Raw genomic sequence first — 17,308 nt, 5'->3', positions numbered from 1 at the left:
GTTACCCCCAACCCCCTCCAGTGTCTCCCAGTGACTCTCAGTAACTCCCAGTAGCTCCCAGTCACCCCCAGCTCCCCTCCCAGCTCCTCCCAGTGCCCCCAAAACCTCTCCCACCTCCTCCCAGTCCCTCCCAGTGAGCCCGAACCCTCTCCCAGTCCCTCCCAGCCCGTCCCAGTATATCCCAAACCCCCTCCCAGCTCCTCCCAGTCCTTCCCAGTAACCCCAAACCCCCTCCCAGCTCCTCCCAGTCCTTTCCAGTAACCCCCAAACCCCCTCCCAGTAACTCCCAGTCACCCCCAACCCCCCCCCTTCCCAGTCCCTCCCAGTAACTCCCAGTGCCCCCTTTGCCCCCTCAGATGGCAGACAGGGACGGCCAACCCCAACTCACCCAGGTAAAGGGGGGGGGAATGTGTGTGGGGGGTGGCTTACGGCGTGGGCGTGGCCTGACAGAAGGGGGAGTGGCCACGCCCAAGCCGCGCCCCTCTGTGACGCACGCCATCTGATTGGCTGAGGCGTGGACAGACGCGCGCCGATTGGCCGAGGCGGGGGCGGTGGGCGGGGTTAAAGCGCGGCCTCTCCCCTCCCGGCAGTGGCCGCGTCCACCATGACTCGCTTGTCCCGGTCCCGAACCGCTTCGGTCGCCAGTTCCGGCTCGGCCGAAGGCGAACGGGGCCGGAGCCGAACCCTGTCCCGCGGCAGCGTCGGGGGAACACCCGGGAGCCCTTGATCCGCCCCTGCCCCGGTAACGGAGGGACCGCCCGAACCGAACCCGGCGGCGCTTCGGCTCCTTCCGTCCCCCCCTCGGCTCCTTCCGTCACCTCTCGGGTGTTTCCGTCCCCCCTCGGGTGTTTCCGTCACCTCTCGGGTGCGTCCGACGGCCGGATCTAGACGGGAGGGGCACGGGGAGTTACTGGGAGGGGGGTTGGGGGTTAGTGGGAGGGACTGGGAGCGACTGGGAGGGGGTTTGGGGTTACTGGAAGTCACTGATAGGGGGTTTGGGGGTTACTGGGAGGGACTGGGAGCGACTGCGAGGGTGTTTGGGGGTTACTGGGAGGGACTCGGAGGGTGTTTGAGGGTTACTGGGAGGGGGTTTGGGGTTACTGGGAGGGGATTTGGGATTACTGGGAGGGAGTGGGAGCGACTGGGAGGGGGTTTGGGGGTTACTGGGAGTCACTGGAGGGTATTTGGGGGTTACTGGGAGAGACTGAGAGGGCGTTGGGGGTTACTGGGAGTCACTGGAGGGTGTTTGGGGGTTACTGGGAGTTACTGGAAGTCACTGGGAGGGACTTGGAGGGGTTTGGGGGTTACTGGGAGTCACTGGAGGGTGTTTGGGGGTTACTGGGAGCTACTGGGAGGGGGTTTGGGGGTAACTGAGAGTTACTGGGAGGTACTGGGAATTAGTGGGAAGGGGTCTGGAGCTTACTGGGAGCTACTGGGAAGAGGTTTGAGGTTACTGGGATTTACTGGGAGGGGTTTGGGGTCACTGGGAGTTACTGGGAGGGGGTTTGGGGTAACTAGGAGCTACTGAGAGGGGCTTTGGGGGCTACTGGGAGTTACTGGGAGGGGGTTTGGGGGTTACTGGTAGTTACTGGGAGGGGGTTTGGGGGTTACCGGGAGCTACTGGGAGGGGCTTTGGAGGATCCTTCTCCCCCAGAGCTGGATCTAAATGTGCCCCAATGGGATCCCTCCGCCAACGAGGTTTGGCCCCTTTCCCCGCGGATCCTTCCGACACTCAATAAAAGCCGCCGCTCCAGTGTGTCAACTGGGATGGACTGGGGAGACTCTTGCATCCAAACCCCACCAAACTGGAACTCTTACACACCAAGTTGCACCAAAACCTCACTTTTTCCTCTCGGAAATGCCTCAAAACCCCACTTTTCACCTCAAAACTCCACCCAAACCCTACTTTTCCCCTCAGAATTGCCCCAAATCCTCATTTTATCCCCCAAAATTGCCTCAAAACCTCACTTTTCCCCTCAAAACCCCACATTTCCTCTCAGAATTGCCCCAAACCCTCATTTCATCCCCTCAGATTGCCCCAAAACCTCATTTTATCCCTCAGAAATAGCCCAAAACCTCACTTTTCCACTCAAAACTTTACCCAAATCACACTTTTCCCCTCAGAAATACCCCAAAACCCCACTTTTCCCCTCAAAACTCCACCAAAACCCCACTTTTCCCCTCAGAATTGCCACAAACCCTCATTTTATCCCTCAGAAATACCCCAAAACCTCATTTTATTCCCCCAAATTACCCCAAAACCTCACATTTCCCCTCAAAACTCCACTTTTCCCCTCAGAAATACCCCAAACCCCCACCTTTCCCCTCAAAACTCCTCCAAAATTCCACTTTTCCCCTCAGAATTGCTCCAAAACCTCACTTTTCACCTCAAAACTCCACCAAAACCCCACTTTTCCCATCAGAATTGCCCCAAACCCTCATTTTATCCCCCAAAATTGCCCCAAAACCTCACTTTTCCCCTCAAAATGTCACTCAAATCACACTTTTCCCCTCAGAAATACCCCAAATCCTCACTTTTCACCTCAAAACTCCACCAAAATCCCACTTTTCCTCTCAGAATTGCCACAAACCCTCATTTTATCCCTCAGAAATACCCCAAAACCTCATTTTATCCCCCCAAATTGCCCCAAAACCTCACATTTCCCCTCAAAACTCGACTTTTCCCCTCAGAAACACCCCAACCCCCTACCTTTCCCCTCAAAACTCCTCCAAAACCCCACTTTTCCCCTCAGAATTGCCCCAAAACCTCACTTTTCACCTCAAAACTCCTCCAAAACCCCACTTTTCCCCTCAGAATTGCCACAAAACCTCACTTTTCACCTCAAAACTCCTCCAAAACCCCACTTTTCCCCTCAGAATTGCCACAAAAGCACATTTTATCCCCCCAAATTGCCCCAAACCCCCACTTTTCCCCTCAGAATGGATGTGCGGCCTACCCAGACTCTGACCTTTGGCACTGGGAGGCAACTGGGAGGGAACTGGGAGCGGCTCCTGCTCCTGACCGCGGCCACGGGCGCTGATTGGACGGAGAGAGGAGGGCGCCGAGCACTGATTGGTTGCTACGGGAGTGGAGTCTGCCGGGCAACGGGACTAAAGAGAGATGATTGGCTGAGAGGCGGAGCGGCGACTGGATGGGGGGGAATGGGAGGGAACTGGGATGAACTGGGGAGGGAACTGGGGAGGGACGGGGATGAGCTGGGAGGGACTGGGAGGGAACTGGGACGAACTGGGAGGGCACTGAGAGGGAACTGGGAGCAACTGGGATGAGCTGAGAGGGCACTGGGAGGGACTGGGAGCAACTGGGAGGGACTGGGAGCAACTGGGAGGGAACTGGGAGCAACTGGGATGAGCTGGGAGGGCACTGAGAGGGAACTGGGAGCAACTGGGAGGGAGCTGGGAGCAACTGGGATGAGCTGGGAGGGCACTGAGAGGGAACTGGGAGCAACTGGGAGGGAACTGGGAGCAACTGGGATGAACTGGGGGGGACTGAGGGGGCTGGGAGCAACTGGGAAGGAACTGGGATGAACTGGGGGGGAACTGGGAGGGAATTGGGAGCAACTGGAATGAGCTGAGAGGGCACTGTGAGGGAACTGGGATGAACTGGGAGGGAACTGAGGGGAACTGGAGGGAACTGGGAGCAACTGGGATGAACTGGGAGGGAACTGGAGGGATCTGGGAGCAACTGGGATGAACTGGGAGGGAACTGGGAGGGGACTGGGATGAACTGGGATCAATTGGGAGGGGACTGGGACAAATTGAAGGGAACTGGGAGGGACTGGGAAGGGGTTTTGGTTTTTTATCCCACTTTCAGCCAGTTTTGACCCATTTTTTACCCATTTATTGCATTATCCCCCAATTTTATCCCATTTTCAGACAGTTTTGACCCATTTTGACCCATTTTTTACCCCATTTATTCCACTAACCCCCAATTTTATCCGACTTTCAGCCATTTTTTACCCATTTTGACCCATTTTTTACCCATTTATTGCATTATCCTCCAATTTTATCCCACTTTCAGCCATTTTTTTACCCATTTTGACCCATTCCCCCATTTTTCACCCATTTTTACCCCATTTTTGACCCATTTTAACCCCATTTATTGCATTATCCTCCAATTTTATCTCATTTTCAGCCATTTTTGACCCATTTAGACCCATTTCCCCCCATTTTCAGCCATTTTTGACCCATTTTTGCCCCATTTACCCCATTTTTGACCCATTTCCCCCCATTTTGACCCATTTTTGACCCATTTCCCTCCATTTTTGACCCATTTCCCGTTTTCAGCCATTTTGACCCATTTTCGACCCATTTCCCCCCATTTTTGACGCATTTTTGCCCCATTTCCCCCCATTTTCCCCCAAATTTTGACCCATTTCCCCCCATTTTCCGCCATTTCCCCCCATTTTTGACGCATTTTTGCCCCATTTCCCCCCATTTTGACGCATTTTTGCCCCATTTCCCCCCATTTTCGACCCATTTCCCCAGCCTCCAGCCCACGTTCCTGGCCCTGACCTCGCTTACGGCGGGACACACTGTCCGCACTCACCTCTCACACACCTTTCACCACTTTTGACCCCATTTATCTCATTGTCCCCCAGTTTTATCCCACTTTCAGACATTTTTGACCCATTTTGACCCATTTATTCCATTATCCTCCAATTTTATCCCACTTTCAGCCATTTTTTACCCATTTTGACCCATTTTTGACCCATTTATTGCATTATCCTCCAATTTTATCCCACTTTCAGCCATTTTTGACCCATTTTTTACCCATTCCCCCCATTTTTGACCCATTTTTGACCCCATTTATTCCATTTCCCCCCATTTTTGACCCATTTTGAGCCATTTGACCCATTTTCGACCCATTTCCCCCCATTTATCCCAGTATCTCCCAGTTTTATCCCATTTTTTATGCATTTTGACCCATTTTTGACCCATTTTGACCCATTTCCCCCCATTTTTGACCCATTTTTTACCCCATTTATTCCATTTTCCCCCATTTTTGACCCATTTTGACCCATTTTTGACCCATTTATTGCATTATCCTCCAATTTTATCCCACTTTCAGCCATTTTTTACCCATTTCCCCCCATTTTGCCCCATTTCTGCCCCATTTCCGCCCCATTTCCTCCCATTTCTGCCCCATTTCCACCCCATTTTGCCCCATTTCTGCCCCATTTCCACCCCATTTCCCCCCATTTCTGCCCCATTTCCCTCCATTTTAACCCATTTTTGCCCCATTCCCGCCCCATTTTTGCCCCTCAGCCTGCCCCCTCCAGCGCCAGGTAGATCCCCACGGGACAGTGGTCGCTGCCCTGGGCCCGCTGCTCGATCCTGCTGTCGCACAGATCCTTCCTGCCCCTCTGGGACCACAGGCAGTAATCCAACCTCCAGCCCACGTTCCTGGCCCTGGCCCCGCTCAGGTAGGTCCAGAAGGTGAAGGCGTTGGGCAGCGAGGGGTTAAACACCCGGAAGCTGTCGAGGAAGCCCGCCCCCAGCAGCTCCCTCTCCTCCCGCGTGAACCCGGGGCTCCTCTTGTTCCCCGACGGGTTCCTCAGGTCCAAGGGCTGGTGGGCGACGTTGAGGTCGCCGCAGATGGCGACCGGTTTGGACCGGTCCAGCTGGAACACGAAGGAGCGGAAGCGCTTGTCCCAGGCCTGCCGGAAGCTCAGGCGGCCCAGGCCTCGCCCGGAGCTGGGCACGTAGACGCAGACGATGCACAGGGCAGGGAACTCGGCCGTCAGCACGCACCCTCGGCGTCCAGCTCGGGGTCACCTGGCAAGGGGACACACAGATGGGGATAAAAAGGGGCTTTAGGGGCCCAAAAAGGGGCTCTAGAGGCCCAAAGTCACTTTAGTCCTCAAAAATCAACTTTAATGGCCTAAAAAGGCACTTTAGTGGCTCAAAAAGTCACTTTAGAGGCCTAAAAAGGGACTTTAGAGGCCGAAAAAGTCACTTTTGTACCTAAAAAGGGACTTTAGTAGCTCAAAAAGGGGCTTTAGTGGCCCAAAAAGTCACTTCAGTGGCCAAAAAGGAGCTTTAGAGGCCTAAAAAGTCACTTTAGGGGCCCAAAAAGGGGCTTTAGAGGTCAAAAAGGGGCTTTAGCAGCTCAAAAAGGGGGTTTAGAGGTCTAAAAAGTCACTTTCGTAGCCAAAAGGGACTTTAATGGCCTAAAAAGACATTTAGAGGCCTAAAAAGGGGCTTTAGAGGCCCAAAAAGTCACTTTAGTGGCCAAAAAGTCCCTTTAGAGGCCCAAAAAGTCACTTTAGAGGTCTAAAAAGTCATTTTAGAGGTCAAAAAGGGGCTTTAGAGGCCTAAAAAGTCACTTTAGAGGTCAAAAATTCATTTGAGTGGCCAAAAATGGACTTTAGAGGCCTAAAAAGTCACTTTAGTAGCCAAAAAGTCATTTTAGAGGCCCAAAAAGTCACTTTAGTGGCCAAAAAGGGGCTCTAGAGGCCTAAAAAGTCACTTTTGTAGCCAAAAAGTCACTGTAGTGTCCCAAAAGTCACTTTAGAGGCCTAAAAAGACACTTTAGTAGCTAAAAAGAGGGTTTAGAGGTCTAAAGAGTCACTTTAATGGCTCAAAAAGTCATTTTATTGCCCAAAAAGGGGCTTTAGAGGCCTAAAAAGTCACTTTAGAGGTCAAAAGGGTGCTTTAGAGGCTCAAAAATGGACTTTAGAGGCCTAAAAAGTCACTTTAGTAGCCAAAAAGTCAATTTAGAGGCCCAAAAAGTCACTTTTTGGCCTAAAAAGTCATTTTACTGGCCTAGAGTCACTTTAGAGGCCTAAAAAGAGGCTTTAGAGGCCTAAAACGTCACTGTCGTGGCTTTAATGGCTCCTGAGGGCCCCAAATGGCCACTTAAGGCCTCAAAATGGCCACTTAAGGCCTAAAAATGGCTCCTAAAGGGCCCCAAATGGCCACTGAAGGGCCCCAAATGGCACTTAAGGCCTCAAAATGGCTCCTGAGAGCTTCTGGTGGCCATTAAGAGCCCCAAATGGCCACTTAAGGCCTCAAAATGTTAGCATTACTGTATATGGAAAGTTAGAAGTAGTTAGGCTAAGGTCTGTATCGAGGCCTAGTGAGCAGTGTGGGATGTTGATGTAACCTAGCAGTCTAGGGAACTAGTGGGGCATGCTGAGCTTGTGCATTCTTGCTCAAACAAAGCAAAGTGATTAGTGAAGAATGCTGAACGCTGAATCTTGTTTTTCTCAAAGAAATTGTTATCTCTTTACCTGTTTGTTATCTATGGAAATTTCTGGTTGTGGATTCAGATAAGCATAGTCTCAAGTAACTACATGAAAGAGCACGACATAATCCTAAAGTCTAAGAAAACTGGTAAACATCACGGGGACCTGATGAAGTAATCATTTGTGGAAAGTATATAAACTCTGTGAAATTTTCTGTTAGTGGGGGCTCTGACTTTGGACACTAGTCCTCAGGTCCCTAGGGCCCTCAATAAAGCACCGCATGAAACGACCTCAGTTGTTTTGTGTTTTCCTTCGGGAACGGGCAGCAGTTTTCTGGCGACCGCGGCAGGACTCCGAAGGTGGCTGGGGCGGTTCGCGTGCTGATTTACTCCACGCCGGCACCGAGAGTTTCTCGGGGAGTCATCGGTTCGTGCCCGACCCCCGCACCTGGCGGACGACTGCTATAAGGTAAGCCCGTAGGTGCTTTATTTTCTGGTACTGGTGCCTGCTCATAAGACGAGGCGGCGATCCTCGCTGAGTTGGGCTAAGACGTCTTGGTGGATGCCCAGGCGCCGGCTGTAAGACGCGGCGAAAGCTGCGCAGGTCCGGCACTTGCCCCTCGCGGCGTCGAGAAGTGGCAACTTGGTTTGGTACTGGGTATTGGTTTTGTGGTTTTTGTTTGTATCGTTACAGTGTTTGTGTTTGCTGTTATTTTGTCTGCTGTTATTTTATATACTTGAAATGATGCCGCTTAAAACTTTTAAGCCGTTAGTTCAGTCTAATAGTAAAATCCCAGGAAACACCCCGTTAGGATGTTTGCTGGGAAGATGGAGGAGTGCTGGATTTCATCAGGATTTGAATAAGGGTAAAACGATAAACTATTGTAATCATTGGTGGCCTTTATATGAGTCAGAAGGGGGACCTGCGTGGCCCCTAAACGGTACTGTCGATCCGGGTATTATATCGCCTTTGGTGCAGTATTTACGGGACAATGAGAAATGGGATGAGATCCCGTATTTGGATTTGTTTTATTATTTAGGGCGAAAACTGGATTGGTAGAAGGAATGTGGTATTTTAGTTTTGGAAACAAAGGAATTAGGGTGTAGTGAATGTAAGAAGAGATCTATGTGTGTTAAGTGTTTAGCTGCCTCCTCTGGTCCAGAGGAAGATTTATGGTTATTAGTTGCTCATAGTGGACAGGGTCCCTCTGCTCCACCCTATGTTCCACCTCAGATGGAACAGGATAGTGAGGACGATGATAATGAGGAGGAAGAAGAGGATGAAGATGAGGACACCAGGAACTTGGATAAAATGTTAGAAGTTGCGTGGAAGGTTTATAATAATAGGGAAAAAGAATCAGCTAAGCGGCAACAAGCAGGTATACTGGCTGTAATTCAGCAATCAGGAGGACAAAGGGGCCAAGGTCGTGGTAGGGGAGGCTATGCTCAAGGAAGAGGTGGTTACGGCCAGGGGAGAGGAGGATTTCGAATGGGAAACCCTAACCAAGGAAAGCTAGGTTCTAATCAGTGTGCTTTTTGCCGACAGATAGGACATTGGAAGAATGAATGTCCGGTGAAAAATGGAATGGGGGTTAGCGCTGAGTATCCCATGTCACCAGTAGAAGTCGCTCAAGCTATGGTTTTGGGAAATTATCAGAATCAGAGCTGACTAGAACAGGACCTAAAAGTAAGATTAGAAATCAATGGGAAGGAACAAGAATTTACAATGGATACAGGAGCTACTTATTCAGTTCTTAACGAGAGATTGGGACCAATAAGCGACACCACAGTACAAGTGGTAGGGGCCATGGGTCAGTTAGAAGAAAGACCATTTTTGCAGCCTTTAAATTTAAAATTTGGGGGAAAAGAACTTGATCATCAATTTTTGTATATGCCTAATTGTCCCAAGCCTCTATTTGGAAGAGATTTACTGTCTTTGTTAAATGTGAAAATAATATTTGAAAATGGGAGAGTAAAATTAGAAATTCCAAATGAAGAAATTGGGAGAATATTTGTAATAAAAGAAATAGAACCTACTCCCATTCCAGAAGAAATAATTCAGGCAGTTGTACCCTGGGTATGGGAAATAGGGACCCCGGGAAAGTCGAAAGCTGCCCAGCCTGTCGTTGTAGAACTAAAAGAAGGAGCCCGACCGGTTAGGGTTAGACAATATCCAATTAAGTTGGAGGCTAGGAAAGGAGTGGCTCCACTGATAGCCCAGTTTTTGATTCAAGGAATATTACAGGAATGTGAATCTGAATACAACACTCCTATTTTTCCTGTAAGAAAGCCTAATGGTAAATATAGGTTAGTACAAGATTTAAGGGCCATAAATGAAATAGTAAAGGACATTCACCCAGTGGTTGCTAACCCGTATACTCTGTTAACATCTGTGTCAGAAAGGTTTAAATGGTTTACAGTAATTGATTTAAAAGATGCCTTTTTCTGCATCCCGCTGGCATTATCAAGTAGGAAGTATTTCGCATTTGAATGGGAAGATCCAAATTCGGGAAGGAAGAAACAACTGACATGGACACGGCTTCCGCAGGGTTTCAAAAACAGCCCCACTATTTTCGGAAATCAATTAGCCAAAGAGTTGGAGGAATGGAAGACCGAACAGGCAAGAGAATCTCCATTCTCTTATGTGATTTTGCAGTATGTGGATGATATTCTGTTGGCAACTGAGGAAAAGGAAGTTTGCCTGAAGCTTACAATTGCTTTACTGAATATGCTGGGACAAGCGGGATATCGAGTATCTAAGGAAAAGGCCCAGCTCCTCAAAGAGAGTGTTCTTTATTTGGGATGTGAAATAATGCAAGGTCAGAGACGACTGAGCACAAACAGAATTGAGGCAATATGTGCCATATCCCTTCCAAGGAATCATCAGGAACTAAGGTCATTTTTAGGAATGGTTGGCTGGTGCAGGCTATGGATTCTAAATTTCGGATTGTTAGCTAAACCCTTGTATGAGGCTTTAAAGGAACCCCAATTGGAATGGAGTACACAAAGGAAAAGAGCCTTCCAGGAGCTGAAACAAGCTCTGAAGGAAGCACCCGCCTTAGGGTTGCCGGACTTAAATAAAGACTTTCAGCTTTATGTAAATGAAAGGCAGAATCTGGCTCTGGGAGTGTTGACTCAGAAAATAGGGTCATGGAAACGCCCAGTGGGATATTTTTCAAAACAACTGGACAATGTTAGTGCTGGTTGGCCGTCATGCTTGCGGGCAGTTACGGCCACAGTGATCCTCATACAGGAAGCCCGAAAACTGACTTTGGGAAGGAAAATGGAGGTCTTTGTACCCCATATGGTCTTGGCTGTCCTGGAACAAAAGGGGGGTCACTGGTTATCATCCAGCAGAATGTTGCAATATCAAGCTATATTGAGAGAACAAGATGATGTGGAACTTAAAATAACTAACCATGTCAACCCAGCAGAATTTCTTCACAGTAAACAAGAAGAGGGGGACCTGGTTCACGACTGTGTAGAAACAATCGAACAAGTGTATGCGAGCCGAGCAGACCTAAAGGACACACCTTTAGAAGATTCAGATTGGGATTTATTTACGGATGGATCCAGCTTTGTAGAAAATGGAACCAGGTATGCGGGATATGCAGTGGTCACAGCTGCACAAGTGATTGAAGCAAAGGCTTTAACTCCTGGGACATCTGCTCAAAAAGCAGAGATAATTGGACTTACCAGAGCATTGATTCTGAGTACTGGGAAAAAGGTAAATGTATGGACTGACTCGAAATATGCTTTTGGAATAGTACATGTTCACGGTGCCTTGTGGAAGGAACGAGGACTGTTAAGTTCTCAAGGGACTATAATAAAACATAGGTCGGAAGTCCTTGCCTTGTTAGATGCGATACTTAAACCAGAAAAGGTAGCAGTAATGCATGTCAGAGGACATCATAGAGAAGAAGGAAGAATATACCAAGGGAACAAACTAGCAGACATTACCGCTAAAGAAGCTGCTCGGCAGGTTTGGACTCAGATGGCTTTAATACCAACTAAGGTAAGCCCTGTTTCTTGCTATATGACTCAAGGACCAAGCTATTCCGCTGATGATGAGAAACTAGCAATATATCTCAAGGCACAAAAGAACACAGTCGGATGGTATGTAACTGTGAATGGACAAGTAATAGTACCCAAACATGTTATGAAATCCATATTGGAAACTGAACATAATAAATGCCATTGGGGAGCAGAGGCTTTGGTAAAATTTTTGAAGAAAGAAATAATTTCTAACCAGATGTTAACACTGGCAAAGAGGGTGAATGCAATGTGTCCACTATGTCTTAAAAATAATCCTATTGTCAGAAAACAAGTGCAGTTGGGAAAGTTGCAAATAGGGCCAGAACCAGGGGACTATTGGCAAGTAGACTTTTCAGAATTACCAAGGGCCCAAGGATTCAGATATTTGCTAGTGTACGTGTGTACCTTCTCAGGGTGGCCGGAAGCCTTCCCTTGTAGAACAAACCAAGCGAGGGAAGTGGTGAAAACTTTGTTGAAAGAAATAATACCTAGATTTGGAGTACCACTAGGATTATCATCAGATAGAGGCCCGCATTTTGTGGCAGGGATAGTTCAGGAGGTGGCTAGGGTACTAGACATTACCTGGAATTTACACACTCCATGGAGACCCCAGTCTAGTGGTCAAGTAGAAAGGATGAACCAAACATTGAAAAATCAGATCAAAAAGATATGTCAGGAGGCCAAACTTCAGTGGCCCCAAGCTTTGCCATTAGCATTACTCAGGATCAGGATAAAACCTAGGGAAAGAATAGGAGTAAGTCCGTACGAGACACTGTACGGCAAGCCTTATCATGCCACTGTGCTAAAAGGAGACCCACATGTATTAGGAGATCAGGTGATTTTTAACTATGTTATGTCACTTAACAGAGTTCTCAACGCCTTACGGGGTGCCCTTCAATGGAATCGGCCACTCCCACTGGAAAATCCAGTGCATGATATTCAACCGGGAGACCAGGTCTATGTGAAGAACTGGTTCACAGACCCACTGAGAGAGACATGGGACGGCCCCTATCAAGTGATCCTGACAACTTTCACAGCTGTAAAAGTAGCAGGAACCGACGCCTGGATTCACTACACTCGAGTCAAGAAAGTTCCAACCAAATGGGAAACCCAAGTGGTATCCCCTACCCGAATGATATTCCGAGCAAAACCACACTCTTAATTGCTGTATTGCTAATATTATTGAAAATGGTATCGGTTAACGGATTTGTACATGTCACTGTTACAGAACCCGAGGTTATTGTAATGGAAGGAATGGATGTCAATTTAACCTGTGACATTACCGATGACCAGGGAGCTGGAGCCGAGGAAATAATTGCGATTTGGAAACAAGGACAAACCAGATTGACTGCAAGTATTGTTACTGTTTGGAATAAGGATACCCAAAAAGGAAGTGTTATCTTGCAACTGACTAATTTAACTTTAGAAGAAGCGGGTATATATGTGTGTGTAGTGTTAATCCGAGAAAGTTTTGGTTACAAGCGAATAGATCTAAGAGTTGTGTCTTGGTCACTAACGTCGGATAAAGTAGAGGTAGTACCTAGATTGGCCTCCGTGGATATGTGGGGGAGGGCAATGGTATCATTAATTAGGGGAAAACATAGTCGAAGGAAAATACGGGATTTAGGAAATGAGACAAGGGACTTTCAGCGGAACGAGGGACAGGAAAATCTCGTGGTTGGACTGATCAGAGATTTTGGAATAGTTCAGAATGTATCTAAGATTATAGCATGCTTGCCATTACCTCAAGCCGCAGCTGAACCTATACCCTGGGGAATTATTCCGATAACAATCATGCCAAAAACCTCTGTTAATTTTACTTGGAATTGCAGACAAGTATCAACAAAGCATGAAGAGTGGATAAAAGGGTGTTTAATAATGGGGGATTTAACGGAAAACGAGTGTAGATCATTGCCGGGGTATTACAGTTGGGTTAGAACAGGTCCTTATGGGAGAGGTGGCAATATCAAAGGTCGCTGTACATTAGATACTACTCTTCCAATAATTGGATATTGGTGTAGTAGCACAAAAATAAAAGTTGAAAAGATTAGAAATGAAGAGATTTGCCAGAATGTTACACAACAACAAAACTTGGAAGATGAATGGGACACAGTATGGGGACCTAGTCTGTTAGAAACACATAGTTATCTGGGCCCAGTGAACTGGTGTGTGCAATGGACAGGGGAAAGGAATCAGACACATACTAGTGTGATGGCTACACATACTTCTGTGAGGTCGTCAAGGAATCAAAAGGAGGTATGGAATTGTACAGAGGTTTTTACTTGCAACACTCTGGAAAATCAAATAGGCTTAATGCCAGTAAAAATTCTGTTAAAATGAGGCTGTGAATGTCGAGGATATAACCATACGATAACAGAAAAGTTGAAAGGAAATGAGAATGGGAAAAGAATCATTAGTTGCAGATCCACCACAATCAGAAGTCCAGGAAACTTAGTTTGGGTTATGGGTCATGGACAATGGACTACCCATCTACCAACTGATGGTCCAGTAACCCAGATAACCTTAGGAGTCCCCACCTTATGTCCTTTTTGGAGACAACCTCGGTTGAATAAAACAGAAGTAATTCAGGAAAAAAGGGAAATAGGAAACGAAATCGGAAAAGATGAATGGCATGAACCTAATGATGGAGTAAAATTTGGATGGGTTTTAGAATCCCTGTTTGCACCAATTGCATCCTACCGTAATAGGGAGATGTTATACAGATTATTAGGCCAGACTGAAAGATTAGCGGCAGCCACCAAGAAAGGATTTAAGGATATGAATTTGCAGTTACAAGCAACTGGCAGAATGGCTCTGCAGAATAGAATGGCCTTGGACATGTTGCTGTTGCGGGAACACGGGGTCTGTGGTTACCTGAGCAAAAGAATTGATCACTGCTGTATCCATATTCCAAACATGACAATCGAAGTAGAAAAAGATATTTCACAATTTGAAAAGGTTGAAACCGAAACCAAAGAAATTGAAAAAGAAGCTCAACATAATTGGATAGGAGCAATATTTGATTCATTGGGGCTCCAGGTCTCTGAATGGATTTCCTCAATCATTCAATATGCAATTATGTTTGTTATACTGTTGATAATAATTTATATGGTTCACAAGTGTGTTTTAGGAACCATTACTAGAGAGAAGCTCAACACTCGCAGATTAATGAATGCGATGACCAGAAGTGGAATTAGAGATGGGTCTCCTCCTCCAACATATCAAGAAACCACTACTTGAGATACGGACAATAGAGACAGATGATGTTGAGCATCCTTGCAAGGTTGAAGAATGCTCAAAAGGGGGGAATTGTTGGCAGCATAAAATAAGATCTAAATAAAGGCCTAGTGGGAAATATGACCATGTACATTTGTGTTTAGAGAATCAAAGGGATTAGTGAAGCATGTTGAACATTCTGTGTAATCAAGCAAAGAATGTCTTAGGAAATTGTTACTGATCAATTATTAAATTGTTACTGATTATCAGTTGTTATCTACTGTGTTTTAGACAGTTGAAGCATGTAGAACATAATCTGCTGTTCCTAGGACTGTTATGCTGGATGAATATTTGTTAATTTATGACCATGTGTCTAGACAAAAAGGAAAGATTTGTAGTTAAAAGAAATTACATGAAAGAGTACAATGTAATAATAAACCTTATGAAAACTAGCAAACAGCACGTAGGTACAATGAAGTAATCATCTTCTGAAAAGTATATAAACCCTGTAAAATTTCCTGGAAGGGGGGGCTCTGACTTTGGACACTAGTCCTCAAGTCCCTAGGGCCCTTAATAAAGCACCGCATAAAACGACCTCGGTTGTTTTGTGTTTTCCTTCGGGAACGGGCAGCAAACCCAGGGTCCGATTCTCAGCTGGGTGGGAAGAAATCAGTCCTACTCAATGTGAGTGATAGCAGAAATCTTCTTCTTTATTGAGAGCAGGCTCTAACTTATATACACAGCAGCTTCAAAGCTAGCTCAGCAACAGCAGCTAATAGATTACATTCTTATGCTCATCCTACTTGCGGTTTCTGCGATAAGCAAGCTCCCTCACATTTTCCCATCTTGTTTTTCCCCCGTAGTTGTTTTCCACCTTGGGCTGTTACCTCGTTAGCTGAAAACAGCCCGACCTTGAAGGAAGAGAAAGCGGCCTGCTGTCTGCGTGACAGCAACTGCTTTAACCATGGCTCTGACTCTGGTCTTCATTGTGCATTAAATTCATATAACTGGAACTCAGATTGCCTTGCCCCATCGGGCCTAACATTATACCCTGGGATCCATGTCCATTCTCCCTTAACCACTCCTCGACAAGACCCCAGCTACAGTAGTAAGTAGGTCCCCATGCAGTCTATCAGCCAGCACGGTGTCACATTTGCAGCTGCTTTCCTGTGGGAGCTATCTTCAATACCACACTTTTTATCCTCAACTCCCATTGAAAAAATACATGTGTCTGTTAAGTTATGCCACTGAGTATGGGAGCTACAAGAAAGCAGGAAGGCAGACCTCAGCTACAGTAGTAAGTAGGTCCCCATGCAGTCTATCAGCCAGCACGGTGTCACATTTGCAGCTGCTTTCCTGTGGGAGCTATCTTCAATACCACACTTTTTATCCTCAGCTCCCTTTGACAAAATACATGTGTCTGTTAAGTTATGCCACTGAGTATGGGAGCTACAAGAAAGCAGGAAGGCAGACCCTGTCGCGAATTTTTCGGCTCTTGGCCTGAAAAACCCAGGCTTGAAGCCTGAAACCCAGGCACGAAGGCCTGAAACCCAGGCACGAAGGCCGGAAACCCAGGCACGAAGCCTGAAACCCAGGCACAAAAGCCTGAAAAACCCAGGCACAAAGGCCTGAAAAACCCAGGTGTTATAGAGGAATCAGCCTCTAAAGCTTTCTTAACCAAACAGAACTTTATTAAACCAATTGTAGCAAGCGATAAAAGGGCAAACAGCGCTGGGTGACCGGGGGAAGTGCAACAGTTCCGCCACGGCACACACATTCATCCTTTGCATGTCCTTATATATGTTTTCCCCCCCTTCATGGGCTGGGACACTGCGTCGAATCGGTCTCTGGTTGGTCAGTCGACAGTGTCCACGCGTAGTCCTTGCTCATCTACCAGCTCCAGATTGGTGAAAAATGTTGCTGGGTGTTCCTGCCTTTGAAGTTTCGCTATTTTGTTGCACCTTCCCAGCGCTGCCCAGGTGTTGGCTCAACCACTTAACTACTATTACAAGACATAATAAAACTTACACAAACAGAGTCATTGCTTATAACAACATGCACAACACAACTGAATCCCACTCGATTTGCTCAACAATAACAATTTTTACCATCACCCATTACAATTCCCCCCTTTCCTTTTTACTCATTTATTTGTTGATCAAATCGAGTTACCGCGTCTCGGGCTAATAAGGCCATTCCGGCTTCTTCGTTATTACCACGTTTCTGTAGCAGCATAAGGTGTGCCTGCTCTATACGACTTTTAATTAGTTCAATAAATCGATTTAGGATACAGGGTCCAAAGGTTGGTGTAAGGTAAGGAGGATTAGGGAGAGCGACCCAGCCCCTGGTTGGCTGAAAGTCTGCCAGCGAAGTCTCATTTTGTTGAGGATTGTTCTATTTAACGGAGCTACTTCATTTTAGAAGTTTTCGGAGGCACTTGCTGATCCCCACAAGGATACCCCTCTGCCTTACCCTGGGCCTATTCCGTTGCTTTAGAATAGCCGGGTGAGTTATCTTCTCGGCAGCAGTTGTAGTCTTCAGGGGACTGCCTCCTAAATTCTCTCCTTGTTCTGCCACAATCCACTTTCCAATACTCAACCCAATAGGGCTATTTTCGAATACAAAGGCTTAGCCACTGTCCCGAATCCCCACAAAGTTTGGAATGTTCCCTGTATCTTTTCTTACCAAAATACTTCTTTCACTTTCTCTTGGTTATCTCCCAAATGCCCGAACTCACAGTCCAGAGGGCACCCAAATAGTTTGCTACACTCTACATCCCTAGCCATAAATTCCTCCTCTAATTGTGGAACCGTTTTTTTACCAACCTCCTCTACAATATTCGTTATCTAA

The 17,308-nt window shown here is 46.9% G+C and overlaps 1 protein-coding gene across 1 annotated transcript; it reads right to left on the bottom strand.

The window, feature by feature from the left end:
• Window positions 1-5,282: 5,282 nt before the first annotated feature.
• LOC133629190 (DNA-(apurinic or apyrimidinic site) endonuclease-like) lies at window positions 5,283-16,654 on the bottom strand. The gene is made up of 3 exons (XM_062019852.1): window positions 16,631-16,654; window positions 6,164-6,191; window positions 5,283-5,773 (listed from the first exon to the last, which is right to left on the bottom strand). Exons 1-3 carry the CDS (start codon window positions 16,652-16,654, stop codon window positions 5,283-5,285), a joined length of 543 nt encoding a protein of 180 aa, XP_061875836.1.
• Between the last annotated feature and the right edge of the window lie 654 nt (window positions 16,655-17,308).

The sequence above is a fragment of the Colius striatus genome, unplaced genomic scaffold, assembly GCF_028858725.1.
Source record: "Colius striatus isolate bColStr4 unplaced genomic scaffold, bColStr4.1.hap1 scaffold_34, whole genome shotgun sequence".
Taxonomy (NCBI): domain Eukaryota; kingdom Metazoa; phylum Chordata; class Aves; order Coliiformes; family Coliidae; genus Colius; species Colius striatus.
This window is presented reverse-complemented; position numbering and strand designations above follow the sequence as displayed.

Excerpts from the sequence above, each read along its gene's own strand:
- LOC133629190 (XM_062019852.1), bottom strand. The coding sequence starts at position 16,654 with ATGGCCTTATTAGCCCGAGACGCG. Across the intron at positions 6,192-16,630 it reads CCTTATTAGCCCGAGACGCG|GCCATTAAAGTCCCTTTTGG; the intron begins GTAACTCGATTT and ends ATGTCTTTTTAG. Across the intron at positions 5,774-6,163 it reads AGTCCCTTTTGGCTACGAAA|GGTGCGTGCTGACGGCCGAG; the intron begins GTGACTTTTTAG and ends CTGGACGCCGAG.